We start from the raw sequence: 14,024 nt of genomic DNA on the forward strand, positions 1-14,024 counted from the left end.
TGCTCTTAAATGCAAGTAAAACGAAATGCATGCTCTTCAACCGATCGCTGCCCACACCTGCCCGCCCGCCCAGCATCACTACTCTGGACGGTTCTGACTTAGAATATGTCGACAACTGCAAATACCTAGGTGTCTGGTTACACTGTAAACTCTCCTTCCAGACTCACATTAAGCATCTCCAATCCAAAATTAAATCTAGAATCGGCTTCCTATTTCGCAATAAAGCATCCTTCACTCATGCTGCCAAACATACCCTTGTAAAACTGACCATCCTACCGATCCTTGACTTTTGCGATGTCATTTACAAAATAGCCTCCAACACTCTACTCAGCAAATTTGATGCAATCTATCACAGTGCCATCCGTTTTGTCACCAAAGCCCCATGTACTACCCACCATTGCGACCTGTATGCTCTCGTTGGCTGGCCCTCGCTTCATATTCGTTGCCAAACCCACTGGCTCCAGGTCATCTATAAGTCTTTGCTAGGTAAAGCTCCGCCTTATCTCAGCTCACTGGTCACCATAGCAGCACCCACACGTAGCACACGCTCCAGCAGGTATATTTCACTGGTCACCCCCAAAGCCAATTCCTCGTTCGGCCGCCTTTCCTTCCAGTTCTCTGCTGCCACTGACTGGAACGAACTGCACAAATCACTGAAGCCGGAGACTCATATCTCCCTCACTAACTTTAAGCACCAGCTGTCAGAGCAGCTCATAGATTACTGCACATGTACAGTACATAGCCCATCTGTAATTAGCCCATCCAACTACCTCATCCCCATACTGTTATCTATTTTATTTATTTTGCTCCTTTGCACCCCAGTATCTCTACTTGTACACTCATCTTCTGCACATCTATCACTCCAGTGTTTAATAGCTCTATTGTAATTATTTTTCCACTATGGGCTATTTATTGCCTTACCTCCGTTATCCTACCTCATTTGCACACACTGTATATAGACTTTTTCTATTGTATTATTGTATTATTGACTGTATGTTTGTTTATTCCATGTGTAACTCTGTGTTGTTGTTTGTGCTGCACTGTTTTGCTTTATCTTGGCCAGGTTGCAGTTGTAAATGAGAACTTGTTCTCAACTAGCCTACCTGGTTAAAGGTGAAATAAAAAAATCTATAAAAAAATCAATATTAATCCCATTCCAGGGGGTATGAATACTTTTGCAAGTTACTGTATACTTATAGTGCACTTGATCACTCACAAGCAGAGTTACATAAAATAGATTCTTAAACTTAAATACAAGTCCAAGTGTATTTTGAATGAATATACTAAATTACAATTAAAATGTTTGAAATTGAAGTTTAATGATAGTGAACATAGTATACTTAAATATTGAAAAACAATTCATTTAAAGTACACTTTTAATAAGCATATTGAAGTTGATGATAGTATATTTATAGTATACTAAAAGACTGGAAAAACAATGAATTTAAACTACACTTTTAATAAGTGTATTGAAGTGTGATGATAGCATATTTATAATATATTAAGACTGAAAAAACAATGAATATAAAGTACACATTTAATGTGTAATGATGTAATGATGTGTAATGATCATGCTGTTTAATCAGCTTCTTGATATGCCACACATGTCAGGTGGATGGATTATTTTGGGAAAGGAGAAATGCTCTCTAACAGGGATGTAAACAAATTTGTGCTCAAAATTTGAGAGAAATAAGATTTTTGTGCATATAGAAAATGTTGGGGATCTTTTATTTCAGCTCATGAAACATGGGACCAACACTTTACATATTGCGTTTGTTTTTGTTCAGCATAGTAAGGGGGTAACGGATTAAAGAACTGTCATAAATTACAAGAACCACATAGCCAGGGATCGTGGAAATCAGATTGAAACATGACCCTCATGTCAAAATCATCATTAAGCCCTGCTGGATGTAAGGTACCCAGTGTATGAATCCAAAAAAGTTCCCTTTGGCACAGCTTTTCCCTCCTATGGGTGAAACTCAATTTCCTCAACCATTAGCTTGTTTTAAGGCACTTTGAGAGAGGTCACAGACAGAAAGTGACAATTGAAAGGAGAGTTTAGGAGAGCATAGCACACACAGTATAGCTGTCTGAAGAGAGGATTTGTAGAGATGAAGAGAGACTTAAGGCAGAGCCTCCCAGCTGACAGTGAGCACCAGGTGACCACACACCTGCTTGTGGAATGTCTCCTGCTCTAATTTCAGCCTGCACAATGCCTCCTGATATGGAACACTCGTCATTTTATTCAGAATTTTGAAAACATTATTTGCCACGTCTAAGGGATTTGTTAGATTGTACGGATGCAAAAGGCAGTATAATCTCTGACACATCTGACACAGGAAGTGAAATGACATTTGCATTCCCCTCTTCTGATAAGCACAGGCATCAATGTAGGTCATGTGTATTTGAAACATACAACAGCTACTGTACATACTGTATGTCACCTGATATGCTAAAATGTCCCGTAACAGTTCTGGGTATTTTTGCATAAGAGGGCTTTTTTGTACACAATAGATTTTAAAAACACATGAATAGCAACATCCTGGTTGATTTTGATTTCCCATCACTGGCAGCATCTCTTAAAGCATAAAGTAGTACCGGATAAAACTGCACGAAGTCAATTTATTCCATATAAGGTTGAGAGATTGAGTTTTTCCATCCCACAGTGGATTTCGTCACATTCTGCATTTTTCATTCAACCACAATGGAGAAGCACTGTTTATTTGCCCTAAGTCCCTGACGCATGGTACTGTGGGCTAGGGCCCCTAGAGATCTATACTGAATCCAAATCTAGCTTCACTCCTCCCTCTGGTGCCAGTGAATTCCTGTCTGCAGTGTCACTAAATACTGCATGTTGCCTTTTTGGGGGACCCAGACAAAGACGGGAGAGATGGGGGAGCAGAGTTCATATGGAATGATTTAGTGAGCAGGATGTGGTTTGAAGCAGATTGTTTTGGGAAATTCCCTTGTCTACTCCTGGTTTGCAGCCTGACATTTTAGGAGAAGTGAAACAGGGGAAGACATGGCGTTAGCTCTGTAGAGAGAAGAGGGATTATAAAATGTGTATGATACAGATAATGAGCAATGGTAAACTGAATAAAAACACTGCTAGCAAAATTTAATTTGAAGGATTTTTCACTTTTGACTTATTGACTGCAGCCAAGAACATGAACTCTGTAACGTCTGTTTACATCACACAATTAGCTAAACCACAAAGTACAACTGCAGTATCCATCAAGCCAAGGCAGGTATGGTGAATATATGGTCAAGAACATGCCTTTGGTCTTCATTTTGAAAATGATACCAGCTGCAGACACTGAAATATAAATGAAAAAGACTGCAGTGACATTCTGTGCAGCCTAACAGTACACTATGAAAAGGCTGCCTTGCATGGATAGGTATTTAAATAGTAAGGTTTACAGAGGAGCATGATTTTCACTGCTGTGCAGTACAGCTTTCCCACCTGGCCAGAGGAAATGTCATGAATCTGTGGGTCCATAGCTGCCTTCCACAGGTAGCGGACGTCTGCCACATGTCCGTGAGAGGTGATCATCTTATCATAGATGCAGGGGTGATAGGGGGCCTTCCCTTCCCCTGAAAAGTAAACATGTTCCTGGGGAGACACCCCCATGGCGTTGGCACAGATGCCCATGAACACATCGTCAATGTACAGCGAGGCATTGAGGAACAGAGTTGCCTGGTAGATTTTGGCAGCCACGTCCCTTGAGACTACATACCCTGCCCCTGCGGTGTAGTCTGGGTAGGAGGGCCACTGGTACATCTCATAAGGCACGTGGTACTTGCTGTCCTTCTGGCGGATAGGGGGGGCTCCCCTGTGCACGTGGCCCACCCAGAGGTCCCGGGCCCCCTGCTGGATCAGGCCCTGCAGGTAGTGCACCAGGTTGGGCATGTGGACAAAGATGTCGTCGTCGGCTGACATGAGGAAGCGTGCTTTGCTGCAGTAGGTGTGTCTCCAGCGGAACTGCAGCAGCAGTTTGATGGTGAGGTTGTGAAAGGTGTCCACAAAGTCCTGCTGGACCAGGTCCCCATAGACCTGGTCCTCCCCCAGCAGCCCTCTCTGCACACTGCCCCTCTGCTGGGGGTTGGAGTAGACCCCCAGGGCAAACACCACCCTCACGGTGGCCCCCAGCTCCTTTTGGATGTAGTTCTCATTCCCCCAGGTGGCCCGGATGGCCTGCCTCCTCTCCAGGTTCTCTGGGGAAGATTTGACAAACAGCAGCAGCAGCACTTCATTGCTGTTACACTTGTCATGGTGGTTGATGAGGTACAGGAAGTTGCTCAGGCTTTCCGACTCCTGCTGGCTGATGCCAAAGCTCTTGTTGATGAAGTCATAGCTGTTGACCAAGTAGCGGTTCTCCACATGGTGGTCCAGCTGCTCCCAGCAAACCATCAACACAGACAGGACAAAGCCTGTCGTCACCAGCTGCACACATTGACATCTTCTGATCCTTCTGAAATTCATAAACATTCTGCGATCCTTCCTGCCCTCACCCCGTTTTTTTGTCAAGTCCAATAGGTAGTTGCCTTTGAGAGGCTTCTACTTTCACAATTATTCCAAATGATTTGGGAGTGCATGAGTTCCATCATATTGACCCAACTGGAGACATGGGCTCCTTTGAGAAATGTTGGTATTTCGTTGAATTTCATCTCCTCCGCTCTCTACTGTGACTGTATTGTTGAGACAAGTATGTCTCGAGTCATCACTGTTTTGCTACCCGTGTCCACACAGTCCGGTCAAAGAGCGACCCACATCATAAGATCTGAAAAGAGAAAGACAAAAATATGAACAATTGGCTAAACCTGTGTTTGGACTTCTGAAGTTATTCCAATGGTGCTAAAGTGCGAACTCTGCCGGGCTACTTAAATCAATTGCGCCCGCCTATTCTGTACCAACTGGAGCGAGACTAGTTACCACAGCCACAAAGTCAAAATGGTCTATTTTCTACAAATTCATGAAAAATGTTTTTGCTTTTTGGTCTTAATTTAAGGTTAGGAGTGTGGTTAATGTTAGGTTTAAAATCACATTTTAATAAGATAAATTGTTAAAATAGGCAGGGTTTATGACTTTGTGGCAGTGGTAACTAGTGACGACCAAACAACAACCGTGGGTCGAATTAGTCAACAAAGCTTGGACAGTCCAAATTCAATATTGATTGTAGGTCTATGAACACAAACTGGTATTGTGGCTTTTCAATCAGCCTACTCATCGGAATGAAATAACAACAAGGCTAAAGGCGAAATTATAAATGTTCTCATATTCCAATGATTCCAAATAAAAGAAGGAAAGCTGTAAAAAAACACGTATGCTCAGTGCTCGCTACACAAGAGAAGCGTCATGGCTCGCAATTGAATTCGCGACCAATTAGTGTAGGTAAGGTAAGCCTACATGTTTACCAATTAATTTTGACCTTACCTTTTCAAACGGATTTAATAAGCCTACTATGAATGCAGGGCGCGAGGACATTACTGAGGGAAATTATTTAATCGTTCCTCCTAGCCTTTATTTGTTTTCTGACTGTTGTTTTGCAGCCTACAAATGTTATAGTTGAAACCGATGATATGAAATGCCTTGAAGTAGTCCACTGGGCACACCACGTCATTTAAACTTGGACATTTGGGCAACATTTGGTTGATCAATGAGATTTCAACCTGTATTCACCCACTTGAAAAGACAGCCAGAAGTTTGTTGATTTCCCAATGTGTTATCACTATGCTTTCAACCATCTAAAGGCATAACCAAATTCCAATGGAAAAACAATGCCAAATGTTTGGTTTAGTTGTCATGTAAATATGTTATCACTGCGCTTTCAACCATTTAAAAATTCAACAAAGTTGAAATGGGAATACATTATTAGATATTTTTTATTCATACAACAATTTAATCATGTGTTCTCACTGTGCTTCATCTAATAGCACAACGAAATGACCTGGATTGTAGTTGAGATTACATTAAAAATACATAGTGCTAGTGATTTTCTATGATTACATAAGAAGGCATTTATAGTTATTACATTAACCTCAATGTGGCCATGGATGTGTTACTCATTTTAAGGTTGAATGAATACTGTTACTTTAGTTTGTAAGATAGCCTTAACTTTAGGCTATTTACTGTATTACAAAATTAATATTGAATTGTGTTTGGTTGTCAATGCAACCAAATATCAACTGTTTGAAGGAGATGTATCTTTTGTACCACTGACTTAGTCTGGCTTTAATTCTAGTTTGTCTACAAATTAATCATTAATAGTCTCCATCTCAACCAAAAATTTAAATTAAAGATTAGGAGTAAATCAAATTCAACTTTATTTAAAGTGCATTTAATGTTTGATTTTAATTAATCCTATTCATTATCTTATATTTTTGGTTGGAGATGTGAATCCAACATAACAATTCATAATTTGTAGACAAACTGGATTTAAAGTCACACTAAGTCAGTGGCACAGATGGAACTATCATAGCAGAAGATACATCTGGTAATATTTGGTTGCATTGACCACCAAACACAATTCAACAAATGTATAATTGATATGTTGGATTCACATCTTATATTAAGGTTTATCTATGTTGAAAAGTGGTTACCATGATGACACAATCCTGTGGTAGAACTGACACCCTCAAAACAACATTTTACATGGATGACTTATGGGTTGATGACTTGTAATCCAATGTATTTTCCAAGTAGATTTCACGTCACAATACGTTGACACATTACGTTGAACAACATTGATTCAACCAGATTGTGCCCAATGGGAGGTTTTTAGTGTCAGTCTATTTGCTGGAGTCAAGATACAAATAGGCCTATTACCTACAAGTGTTTTTCAGCATACAGGAAGCCTCTAGACAATTTATTATATGCTATGTCACAGAGGCCGTAGTGACTAACTTCCACAGAAGACAGCAATGGAGGTCAGGGCAGGGCAAATTTGTTTCATACAATTTTCACTAATTTGATTAGAATATTGAATTTCTGTTATTTTTCAGTGCTTACATCCATCCCTGTGTGCTCTACAGTTGAAGTCGGAAGTTTACATACACCTTAGCCAAATACATTTAAACTCAGTTTTTCACAATTCCTGACATTTAATCCTAGTAAAAATTCCCTGTATTCGGTCAGTTAGGATCACCACTTTATTTTAAGAATGTGAAATGTCTGAATAATAATAGAGAGTATGGTTTATTTCAGCTTTTATTTCTTTCATCACATTCCCAGTGGCTCAGAAGTTTACATACACTCAATTAGTATTTGGTAGCATTGCCTTTAAATTGTTTAACTTGGGTCAAACGTTTCAAACGAAGTGAGGTGAATTCTGGCCCATTCCTCCTGTCAGAGCTGGTGTAACTGAGTCAGGTTTGTAGGCCTCCTTGCTCGCACATGCTTTTTCAGTTCTACCCACACATTTTCTATAGGATTGAGGTTAGGGCTTTGTGATGGCCACTCCAATACCTTGACTTTGTTGTCCTTAAGCCATTTTGCCACACCTTTGGAAGTATGCTTGGGGTCATTGTCCATTTGGAAGACCCATTTGCGAAGAAGCTTTTAACTTCCTGACTGATGTCTTGAGATGTTGCTTCAATATATCCACATAATGTTCCTTTCTCATGATGCCATCTATTTTGTGAAGTGCACCAGTCCCTCCTGCAGCAAAGCACCCCCACAACATGATGCTGCCAACCCCATACTTCATGGTTGGGATGGTGTTTATTTGGCTTACAAGCCTCCCCCTTTTTCCTCCAAACATAACGATGGTCATTATGGCCAAACAGTTCTATTTTTGTTTCATCAGACCAGAGGACATTTCTCCAGAAAGTACGATCTTTGTCCCCATGTGCAGTTGCAAACCGTAGTCTGCCTTTTTTGGGCGGTTTTGGAGCAGTGGCTTCTTCCTTGCTGAGCGGTCTTTCAGGTTATGTCGATATAGGACTCGTTTTACTGTGGATATAGATACTTTTGTACCTGTTTCCTCCAGCATCTTCACAAGGTCCTTTGCTGTTGTTCTGGGATTGATTTGCACTTTTCGCACCAAAGTACGTTCATCTCTAGGAGACAGAACGCGTCTCCTTCCTGACCAGTATGACGGCTGCATGGTTCCGTGGTGTTTATACTTGCATACTATTTGTACAGATGAACGTGGTACCTTCAGGCATTTGGAAATTGCTCCCAAGGATGAACTGGGCTTGTGGAGGTCTACAAATTTTTTCTGAGGTCTTGGCTGATTTCTTTTGATTTTCCCATGATGTCAAGCAAAGAGGCGCTGAGTTTGAAGGTATGCCTTGAAATACATACACAGGTACACCTCCAATTGACTCAAATTATGTCAATTAGCCTATCAGAAGCTTCTAAAGCCATGGCATAATTTTCTGGAATTTTTCAAGCTGTTTAAAGGCATAGTCAACTTAGTGTATGTAAACTTCTGACCCACTGGAATTGTGATAGTGAATTATAAGTGAAATAATCGGTCTGTAAACAATTGTTGGAAAGATTACTTGTGTCATGCACAAAGCAGATGTCTAACCGACTTGCCAAAACTATAGTTTGTTAACAAGACATGTGTGGAGTGGTTGAAAAACTAGTTTTAATGACTCCAACCTAAGCGTATGTAAACTTCCGACTTCAACTGTATCTATCTATTCAATGATGATGGCCTATTCACCGTGTTCATCAGTCAGAGTCAATCCTCTGTGCTTGTTCAGTGTGAAGTATCTTAAAGGGATAGTTTGGGATTTTGGTGATGCTGCCCTTTATTTACTTCCCTAGAGTCAGATGAACTTGTGGATACCATTTTTATGTCTTGCGTCCAGTATGAAGGAAGCTAGTATTAGCGCAAAGACTGGAAGTCTTTGGGTACAGCTAATATGCTAGTTAGCGTTGGCTCACGAATCTACCTCTAACTTCCTTCATACAAGACACAGAGACCTACTAATAGTATTCACAAGTTAATTTGATTCTAGGGAAGTAACTTTTGTGAATGAATGCAAAAGCTAACCCAGCGCAAAGTTCAATAATGGAGGGGCTTTAAACCAACAGAGGCTATGGAATTGCTGAAGTCTGTACAAAACAGTCACCATAACAACAAGATATCATTACAGCAGCAGATTTAGGCAAACGGGTGGTGCACAACAATGAGCTGCCCTGACAGCATGCATCATCATTCTAGTGGAGACGGCATGCATCGTCATTCTAGTGGAGACGGCATGCATCGTCATTCTCGTGGAGACGGCATGCATCGTCATTCTCGTGGAGACGGCATGCATCGTCATTCTCGTGGAGACGGCATGCATCGTCATTCTCGTGTGCACATTTGTTTACATCCCTGTTAGTGGCGGCAGGTAGCCTAGTGGTTAGAGCGTTGGGCCAGTAACCGAAAGGTTGCTAGATCAAATCCCCAAGATAATCCATCCACCTGACAGGTGTGGTATATCAAGAAGCTGATTAAACAGCATGATCATTACACAGGTGTACTTTGTGCTGGGGACAATAAAAGGCCACTCTAAAATGTACAGTTTTGTCACACAACACAATGCCACAGATGTCTCAAGTTTTGATGGAGCGTGAAATTGGGATGCTGACTGCAGGAATGTCCACCAGAGCTGTTCCAGATAATTTAATGTTATTTTCTCTACCATAAACCGCCTCCAACGTGGTTTTAGTGAATTTGACAGTACATCCAACCGGCCTCACAACCGCAGACCACGTGTTACCACGCCAGCCCAGGACCTCCACATCTGGCTTCTTCACCTGCGGGATGGTCTGAGACCAGCCACCCGGACAGCTGATCAAACCGAGGAGTATTTATATCTGTAATAAAGCCCTTTTGTGGGTAAAAACTCATTCTGATTGCTAGGCCTCACTTCCCAGTGGGTGGGCCTTCCCAGACCCACCAATGGCTGCTCCCCTGCCCAGTCATGTGAAATTCATAGATTAGATTTACAGTGGCAAGAAAAAGCATGTGAATCCTTTGGAATTACCTGTATTTCTGCATAACTTGGTCATAAAAGTCACAACAATAGACAAACACAGTGTGCATAAACAAATAACACACAAATTATTGTATTTTTCTTGTCTATATTGAATACATAATTTAAACATTCACTGTTGACTTGCGTAAAGCTGGAAAGGGTTACAAAAGTAGCTCTAAAATCCTTGATGTTCATCAGTCCACGGTAAGACGAATTGTCTATACATTTAGAAAGTTCAGCACTTTTGCTACTCTCCCTAGGAGTGGCCATCCTGCAACGATGACTGCAAGAGCCATAATGCTCAATGAGGTTAAGAAGAATCCTACAGTGTCAGCTGAAGACTTACAGAAATCTCTGGAACATGCTAACATCTCTATTGACAAGTATACGATACGTAAAACACTAAACAAGAATAGTGTTCATGAGAGGACACCACGGAAGAAGCAACTGCTGTCCAAAAAAACATTGCTGCACGTCTGAAGTTCGCAAAAGAGTACCTGGATGTTCCACAGCACTACTGCCAAAATATTCTGTGGATAGGGTTCACATACTTTTTCTTGCCACTGTATTTAATTTGGCTGATATCCTTATATGAACTGTAACTCAGTAAAATCGTTATGTTGCATTTATATTTTTGTTCAGTATAGATTTGCTCAACTCCTGCGTCCTCCGTTCTCTCTGGCCTCCTTTTTGAAAATGGTCAAAGGTAATCGAGGAGAGGTGGCGAGGAGACGTAAAGTGGACGAAAGATTTATGAAATGACTCATTCTCCAATCGCGTGTCATCAGCCAAATTACATTTACAGGCTGGAATCCCAAAATAAATGTATAAAGTGATCAAAACAAATATAACTAGTTGTGCACGTGGTCGCGGTCCCGTGTAGCTCAGTTGGTAGAGCATGGCGCTTGCAACGCCAGGGTTGTGGGTTCATTCCCCACGGGGGGACCAGGATGAATATGTATGAACTTTCCAATTTGTAAGTCGCTCTGGATAAGAGCGTCTGCTAAATGACTTAAATGTAATGTAAATGTGCAATACATTCAATAGATAAAATGATAAGTAGCTTTTCATCTTCGAGAAAACAATAGCTGATTCCAAGGGGGGTGTGACAGATTTAAAGTCTTTCACGAAGGGAAACACTTGTGCTCCCTCGCCAAAAGGAGGCTATCGAGGAGGGGAGACCGTCTTCCGTTTGCCTACTAATGAATTGACACACTCCACTGTTTCCGGGTCACAGAGGAGAGAGAACGGATGACAGACAATGGACTTTTGCACAAATGAGGAAAATCCCTGTAACTACGTTTCTAGGACATACTGGTCGTAAACAATGCAACAGAGAGTGGCGGAATTTAAATGTTACATTTAACCCTGCAATTGTAACACTGGGCGCTTTCGAGCAGATCACTTTTGCCAAGAAGATGACCATTGTTGGTCACCACTTTTTTAAAGTGTTGAATTATGGGGATAGAAATTGTCCGACCTTGTCAAAAAAATTGTCCAAAAATATCATGTGATCAAAGGTCATTAAATTTTGACTGCAAGTTTCTGTAATTGCTCTTCACCAACTTCATTCTGCAGCCATCGCCTGCATTGTGGGAGGCTCTATTATCAACCACTCATTAGGGTGTTTTTGTTTGACCCACGCAAACGTGACCAAAGACATCACTGACACAGGAACCAACTTTGCCGCAATCCATGTATACAGTGGATATGCGCACATAAATGTGATATTTGATGCTTTCTCTCACCAATTGATTGTACAATGTACACACGAATGTAGAGTTTGTGAGCGTGTGATATGGGGGTTGGAGACACGTTTAATTCAACATTATAAAGAACAACTTTTAGAAACAATGGAGCCTTGCTGTTGAAAACCACATCAGTGTCCCGCTTTTGGCTGTCGCAGATGCACTTCCCCCGACTTCACTCCTTGGCTTTCGTTTAACAGTCGCCTTACCACTCAAACAAGCCCACCTTCACTGGTAAAAATGAGGGGTAATTGAAAAATGTTATGATTTTAAACTGATATATGGATGATGTAATTGACAAAAAAGCTATTTTGCTATATCGACATTTTATACTAATAAAATTGATCAAAGAAATAAATTTTGTTTGTTTTACTCAAAAAGGTAGGGGTCAAGGGCCTCCCAGGTGGCGCAGTGGTCTAGGGCACTGTATCGCAGCGCTAGCTGTGCCACCAGAGACTCTGGGTTCGCGCCCAGGCTCTGTCGCAGCCGGCCGCGACCGGGAGGTCCGTGGGGCGACGCACAATTGGCCTAGCGTCGTTCGGGTTAGGGAGGGTTTGGCCGGGGATGTCCCAGGGATGTCCTTGTCTCATCGAGCACCAGCGACTCCTGTGGCGGGCCGGGTGCAGTGCACGCTAACCAAGGTCGCCATGTGCACGGTGTTTCCTCCGACACATTGGTGCAGCTGCCTTCCGGGTTGGATGCGCGCTGTGTTAAGAAGCAGTGCGGCTTGGTTGTGTTTCGGAGGACGCATGGCTTTCGACCTTCGTCTCTCCCGAGCCCGTACGGGAGTTGTAGCGATGAGACAAGATAGTAACTACTAACAATTGGATACCACGAAATTGGGGAGAAAAAAATGATTGACATCCCTAAAGATTCTTATGAATAAAGTAGTCAGAAGTTTAGTATTTGGTCCCATATTCCTAGTGCGCAATGACTACATCAAGATTTTGACTTTACTAACTTCTAGGATGCATTTGCAGTTCATTTTGGTTGTGTTTCAGATTATTTTGTGCCTATTATTACGGATAATACTGAATGGGTCGCCAATCATGATGATTGAGAAAGTTACAGAGGGTCAAAAATCATACCCCCAAGACATGCTAACCTATTGGTAATGGTGAGAGGGGGTATGATTGGGGGTATGATCTTTGACCCTCTGTAACTGTCTCACTCATCATGATTGGCGACCCATTCAGGATTATCTGTAATTATGGTAGCATCCACATTAATTTAGAAGTGTTTAGAAACATATATTCTTATTCTTATTTATAATAAAAGTTACTCAAATGACACAATACATTATTTACCATTCATTTCTATTGGGCACAAAGTAATCTGAAACACAACCAAAACTAACTGCAAATGCATCCAACAAATTTGTATTCACAATGTGATGTAAGCTTGATGTGCTGAAAAGCCTCTACCCAAGAAAAATTGGAGCTACTAACCACTATAGATAAGAACACTTAAACAGAGCTCTTATTTGTATTAGCAGATGTTTTATCATATCTACCAATGATCTCTAAAATGATCTCATTTTCTATATCATTGTTGAGTATAATTGTGTTTTTTATTCTGTTAGATTTCCTGTGTCTATTGTTTAAAACCTACCAAGAGAGGTTAGGTTCCAATTCTATGAAAGGGGATTGGCCTCTCCCCCCCTCTCTCCCTCCTCATCCCAGCGATGATTCTACTGTTAATGGACATCTCCCCACAGGCTAACTGTAAAAACAGTGTGAACTCTTGCTTTGAGCACCCTAAGGTATTATAAACAGTCTTTCAGCTAGAGCATAAAACCCCCACACCTCCCTCTCCCTGATCACTTACCAGCCTGTGAGTTCCATCCACGTGTTTCTGGGAAAAGTACAGAAAAGTACTCTCCCCTGCCCCTCCTTTCCAGTAGATGAGCACTATCCCCCTCTTTCACGCTCTTTTTCTCTTTCCTGTCTGTGTGTAGGGAACAACAGCGTAACTGTGTAGTAACTCCAGGGTTCAGGGCTGCTACCTGAGCTGCTCTGTCTGTATATGTCTCTCCAACTGTGTGACTGTGAGAGAGTGAGAGAGCAGAGTGGGACTGGTGGGGGAGGAAACTGCTGGGCAAGAGGGGGAAAGCCCAGCCCCTTTACTCCCCCTGCCTGCCTCGGCTTAGTCAGTCTATGATTTCTCAAGTTATTATCAAATCAGTGAGGCCAACCAGCAGGAGTGAGGCTGGATTCTATGTCAGAGCTTGGAATTTGTCATCTGAATTGCATCCGGTAGTACATACTCTTCTTAATAAAAGTAATTCAGTGTTCCCGA

General features: G+C 41.6%; 2 protein-coding genes across 13 annotated transcripts in view; one reads left to right on the forward strand and one right to left on the reverse strand.

Moving 5' to 3' along the window:
- The window catches only part of mcf2l2 (MCF.2 cell line derived transforming sequence-like 2), a 136,271-nt gene that overhangs the window by 82,546 nt on the left and 39,701 nt on the right, over positions 1-14,024 (forward strand). The window lies entirely within an intron of this gene.
- Positions 1,710-13,783, reverse strand: b3gnt5a (UDP-GlcNAc:betaGal beta-1,3-N-acetylglucosaminyltransferase 5a). The gene is made up of 2 exons (XM_071345531.1): positions 13,554-13,783; positions 1,710-4,781 (listed from the first exon to the last, which is right to left on the reverse strand). The coding sequence occupies exon 2, from the start codon at positions 4,487-4,489 to the stop codon at positions 3,371-3,373; it is 1,119 nt and encodes a 372-aa protein (XP_071201632.1). The 5' UTR covers positions 4,490-4,781; positions 13,554-13,783; the 3' UTR covers positions 1,710-3,370.

This window comes from Salvelinus alpinus, chromosome 16, assembly GCF_045679555.1.
Source record: "Salvelinus alpinus chromosome 16, SLU_Salpinus.1, whole genome shotgun sequence".
NCBI classification, from domain to species: domain Eukaryota; kingdom Metazoa; phylum Chordata; class Actinopteri; order Salmoniformes; family Salmonidae; genus Salvelinus; species Salvelinus alpinus.